Below are 6,000 nucleotides of genomic sequence, written 5' to 3' on the forward strand. Positions count from 1 at the left end.
TAACCTTTAAAAAATAGAAGTAGATTCTTAGGTGTTGCACTTTGTAACAGCTTTATAAGTTATATCCATGTTCTTAGGTGTCGGTGAAGTGTATAATGTTGACATGAATAATAATGAATTTTAGAGAGAGATAAAAAAACAAAAGAAAAAGGGGAGAATTGTTTAAAAGAACCAAGCTTAAGGTAAGCTCAATTAGGTTCAGTTTAACCGAGGTTAAACCAAACACAAAAAATGTTAACTTGAACATAAAATGAGTTTGATTGGATTTGGTTTGATTTGATTTAGCTGACCCATGAGCAAAGAGCCCAACCTAAAAATAGGTTCGACGTGACCTTGGTTTCACTGTGGTCAAATCAGACAAACACTTTTGAACTGAGCCCGAAATGAATGGGCTTGTAAAGAAAAAAGATTATTACAAGAAGTAAGTGAGAGAGAAAGATTCAAGAAATCATTTTCCTTTTTGCTTTACCTTTCTTTATATAAATGAGGAGTAACCTTTAAAAAATTGAAGCAGCTTCTTAGGTGTAACACCTTGTAATAACTTTATGCATTGTAGCCACGTTGTAAAGGCTAAAGGTGTTGGTATAATTTATAATATCGACATGAATAAAAATAAACGTTAGAAAAAGGCAAAAAAAAAAAGAGGATTGTTCAAAAGAATCAAGCTTAAGGTAAGCTTGATTAGGTTCAGTTTGACCGAGGTTAAACTGAACATAAAAAATGTTACCCAAACCCAAAATGAGTTCGGTTAGGTTTGGTTTGATACGATCAAACTGACCTACAAACAAAGAACCAAACCCAAAAATAGGTTCGGTTTGGGCTTGGTTTGACTTTGCCTTGATCATGGTCAAACCAGCCCAATCTCTAAAAATGAGCTTGACTTGGGCTTGAATGTGTGGTGGTCAAATCGATCCAATATCTTTAAATCAAGCCTAAAAATGGGCTTCTTTTGGGCTTGAATGTGCGGTGGTCAAACTGATCCAACATCTTTAAATCGAGCCCAAAAATAGGTCGTTGAGTTTGGTTTAACCTAGTCAAGCTGGACCTAAGAGAAGAATTTGGGTTTTGTTTTACTTTGGTTAAACCAACCCAACACCTTTAAATAGAGCTAAAAAATAAGTCTAGTTTGTTTTGGTTTAACATAACTCAAATTAAACTATGTTTGACCATGGTCAAACTAACTTAAAGCCCTTTGAAACCAAGCCCAAAAGGGGGTTTAGCTTTTCTCAATTTAACTTGTTATAATTTCCAAGCAAGCTAATATGTTTTTAATAATTTTCCATTATATTTTTATTAACCTATATCAGTAGCTAATAGAAAAATGGACGAGGTATTCTTCTATGAGTTTAGGCTGGCAGTAATTCTTATAAAGGTATACAAGTTTCAAGCAGCTAAGTAAGCATTGAAGGTTCTGGAAGAAGAAACTAAAACTATGAAGCAATAATTTTTCTAGCACATGGAAGAAAGAAAAAAACTGTTGGCTGAAATATACCAACAGTTTCAGACAAGACACTATTGTCTCCAATATGAAATCAAATAGTACATGAAAAGAGACCACCTCGTGATGGATCTTCGATTGTCAGATTTTTTAAGGTAATGTATCCTTGCAGAAAATACCTCTTGTCCGAGTACCGGAGAATTCCTGTAGTTTTGTCAAGATATGTTTCTTTCTCATTTGTTTCATCTAAAATAATTTGTCATCTAATTCAGATATTATGTATTTACTATTGAACTTGGTCTGAAATAAGGTTATCTTGGCAGAAGTTCTATGCTGAAAATCAAGTCCATGCATTGTCTGGAGAGGACACGAAACGAATAAGAAAGTTGCTGCTGATACAATGCATTCTTTCGGAGAATGAATGACAGAGCTGTCTAGAACCACGTATAACTTATTGTCTGCTTGATACTTTTTGTTGCCAAGGATTTGTAACTGTTGTGTGTAATGTTAGGTTTTCTGTGTTTGAAGATATACTTTTTTCCGAGATAGAGATTAGGTTGCTATCCCTTTTCTTTCTTTTTTATTCTTTCCTCCTGTCAAAACTATGTTGTTTTCAGAGTGATAATTATTTTCTCATTCTCTTCTTAAGGACCTTATAGTTCATCCCGTCGTATTTATAGTTTCCATCCATTGATGATCTCCTGGTGGCAATATTTGAAAAAGGTTTGCCTTTAATTTTTAACATTCTTAACAAACGGGGGTACAATCGTTTGGAATCACCGAATATACGATACAACATAATGGAAAGGGCAATAAGGAGTTGAGCAACTAAGCCTAAAAAACAAACTGGCTAACAAGTATCGGAGGGCCTCACTTCAACAAAAAAAAAGAAGAAGAAGTGATGCAGTTTTGCTTTATAAATTAATGAAGTTGATGCAATCTTTGTTACTAATATGTACTTGTAAGGGTTTTCTTTTTCCCCTCTACCCCATCAAACTCTTGAATCCAAGCTCCACGAGACCTAGATTAAAGAGAGAATTCCGTCTCACTTCTTTCTTTCGGAAGGTGGTTGGGCTTGCATTTCTTTGTCATCCTCTTCATCACTCTCTTCATCCTCCTCATCTTCTTCATCCCCATCATCATTGTCTTCATCATCATATTCATCGCTATCATCATCGTCGTCGTCATCACTTTCTCCATCACCAAAAGGCTCATCATCAGAATCATCTTCATCTTCACTCTCATCTTCTTCATCATCGTCGTCGTCGTCCTCTTCATCATCGTCATCGTCGTCATCATCTTCACTTTCAGTATCCTCAGCATCACCGCCATCCATGTTTTCAGCAGCAGCCTTTTCCAATCTATTCAGTCTGCCCAATGGGAACCTGCAATGCAGTTCCATTAACCAATCAATTACTTTTTAACCACGTCCTCCTCAATGAAGGGCATTTAATGCTGAATTCATTAAAACACATCAAAAAATTAACTTTACCTGTTATCAGTTCCTGCCAAATATGCGAGCATATTAGCATCCAACAAAGGTGATGTCTGTAATTAAAAAGGGTCAAGTAATGCATACATTTGAAAAGGAGATCATGAGATTAACCAATAATACATTAAAAAAAAAAATAGCAGGCAGCAATCCAGAAAATATTTTGAATTGTCAGCCAACATATAGCAAGAGTATGGATTAAAGAGAAAAAAAACTATCGGAAAGGTCACCAGATTATCCCAAAACAAGATTTTGTCTGCCACTAAATTATTGCATATTTTGGTGAATGGAAAGAAAATTAGCCAATGCTAATTTGTAGCCAATGACCATGAAGAATAGGGTAGCAATAATGACTCCAGCACAAGGAAAGGTGCTTCTGCTGCAAGATGGGAATTATAAAGAGATTTTATTTTTGTTAGAAATTCAGTATTTCTCTTAAAAAGTCATTTTTTCCATCAATCAAAGACTTTTCAATTATTTTCTCCATTTATCTTTGCCTTCAGTTTAACCATATGGTCTTGTTGCTCACGCAACAATTCTTCATGAGAAGATCAAATGAAAGGGATCCAAGCATCCAACTCGTCAGCTAAACAAATAGAATTGAAATTCCTGCTTGAACTGTCACGATGAACTTCACTTGAATATGGTCAAAACCCAATATACTTAAGTCTCCAAAATGTTCACCTCTTCATTTCTGGTTATTTAATACATTCATTTGCAAGAGATCGATCTCACAATCAAACCAATAATACATTTAAATTTACATGAAAAGTTAAGCAACCATGAGGAAGATAAATCAGGAAAGCACAAAAGAAGCTCCTTTCAGCTGAGAACAGGTGATTTACTAATAATAACAAAACAAAAACATGATCGAAGGATGAGTGACATGAGGCACTAGAATTTGCAATTTGCAAAGATGGATTTGTTTGGAAAGTGAGAAATGTACCTTAACGAGAAACAAAAGCCGAGAGGTTAGAGCAATGAGAGCCGTCTCAGCCATAACAGATTGCAACATGTAGCACACGCCAATCTTGACCAAATCAACACTATTGTTACCATTTAAAAGGTTTTCCATCTCCATCGATAGTTTGTTGACTTTCCTAGCAGAAATCCCAAATGGAGATAGAAGAAAAACACATGAAATTGCTACAGAGCAAGGGAGGTTTTGCCGTCTCTTTTTCAAAAGAAGGTCCAAGGTTTTGCTGGAATTTTAAAGTAGGTGAGATTGTGCCGCCGAAGGTGTTTCGCTATTAGGTGAGACACAAGTTTTGCAAAAGAAGGTGTTTCGCTATTAGGTGAGACACAGTTTTGCAAAAAAAATTTTTTTTAAATTATTTTTTTTGTTTTTTATTAAAAATAAATTTTAAAAAATAAAAAATATATTATTGTAATTTATTTCCTAACAAAAAAATACTTTAAAAAAACAATTTCTTCAATATCTTAAACACCCCTGCACTAGAGAAAATTTTATGGTGCTTAATGGTTATCTTTTATTAGTTACCTTACTTTCTAAATTCACTTATATATATACTCTACAACAATTTTTTATACCATTTTTAAGCATGAAAGTAATTTATTGCGGAACCAAACTTATTTAATAGTTTGAATTCAAAAGAAATAATTAATTACTCATTTGATTTATCTCTAAGAAAAAGATCAATACAAAAAGAAAAGAGAAAAATAAAATTTATATCTTTATGCTAAAGTTTTGGGGGCCACTCCCAAAAATTGACTACCTTCTAAAAATACAACTATTGACACATCTCACATTAACCCAAAACTACCTCCCTTATACACTAAATGAATTTTTCTCTTAGCTAGTACTTGACCAAGATGATTTGCTGATTCTAAAAACTCCTTTTCTTTCTCAAAACTAGATCTATCAAAAACACAAACATTTCTTATGTGATGACCTAAGGAACTTGTCATTTCTATACATTTCTATATTTATTGAATGTATGGGTTGAATAGAAATAAAAGAAAGGAAGAGAAGATTTTACAGATGAGAAATTAAAAAGAAAATCATACCACCTATATGTAGGCCAGCTAGAGTCTCACACATATTTTCTCTCTCTCTCTAGTTATTTATTTTTGAAAAAGCATGTGTATGTATAGATAGTTGTGATTGTGACTCACATTTTCCTTTGGTTTTACGTCCAAGAACGGTTTAAACGCCCTTTGTGGGTCAGGAATAAGCTTCTCATTTAGTTTTTTTAACAACTAGCAAACAATGTCTTTTTTAGTCAGTTTCCTAAGACTATATCAAGCATCTTTTTTATGAAAATGGGATCATAAATCATGAAATGCAAAATGTACATCTCCGCTACGATGCGACTTAAGAGTCAATAGAAGATTATCTAAAGACTCTCTATGTTTTGAAATAACTCCCACCTTTTGATAATTTTCACAGATTTTGCAGAATGCATGTGAATCCTTGAACATGGTGGACCAATAAAATCCACTTTGTCAAATTTGTGCAGTTGTTTTCTTTGATGAGAAATGACTTCCGCATGTCTCAAAATGATAAAATTTAATGACACTACTTATCTCATGGTCATGAATGCAACTTTGAAATATTTATTCAGGACAATATTTGAATAAGTAAGGGTCATCCTAATAAAAGTTTTGCACGTCGCTCAAAAACTTTCTTTTATCTTGGTTATCCGAATGAGCTAGCAAAAATTTTAAAGCAAGAAAATTAATACTTTTAGCAAACTAAAACATTGAACTAAGAGAAAGTAAAGATTTAATAAGAAAGTAATCATTGATTGGTGATTAGAACTTAAAAGTGCATTTTTATCAAGGCTTTATGTCATCATTTTTGTACTTGAAGTATTAATAACTCCTTAACTAAAGCATGTTTTATAATAATATATCTAATAATATAAGATACCTTTAATTAATGGTAAATGTTCATTTTAAATGCAGGCCTATCACATAAATAAAAGGATTGATTGATGAATTTAAGAACTGAAATTGAAAGGACAAAGAGATGGCCAAACTTAGAAAAGAGATGTCGGTGCAATCCAAAACCGGAACACTGTTCAGTAATTGGGTCATATCTGGAGCT

At 33.3% G+C, this 6,000-nt stretch overlaps 1 protein-coding gene across 1 annotated transcript; it reads right to left on the reverse strand.

Annotated features, from left to right (window-relative positions):
• Positions 1–2,162: 2,162 nt before the first annotated feature.
• LOC105113283 (nucleolin-like) lies at positions 2,163–4,143 on the reverse strand. The gene is made up of 3 exons (XM_011009387.1): positions 3,877–4,143; positions 2,931–2,986; positions 2,163–2,823 (listed from the first exon to the last, which is right to left on the reverse strand). Exons 1-3 carry the CDS (start codon positions 4,009–4,011, stop codon positions 2,484–2,486), a joined length of 531 nt encoding a protein of 176 aa, XP_011007689.1. The 5' UTR covers positions 4,012–4,143; the 3' UTR covers positions 2,163–2,483.
• Between the last annotated feature and the right edge of the window lie 1,857 nt (positions 4,144–6,000).

This window comes from Populus euphratica, unplaced genomic scaffold (assembly GCF_000495115.2).
Source record: "Populus euphratica unplaced genomic scaffold, PopEup_1.0 scaffold407.1, whole genome shotgun sequence".
NCBI classification, from domain to species: Eukaryota; Viridiplantae; Streptophyta; class Magnoliopsida; order Malpighiales; family Salicaceae; genus Populus; species Populus euphratica.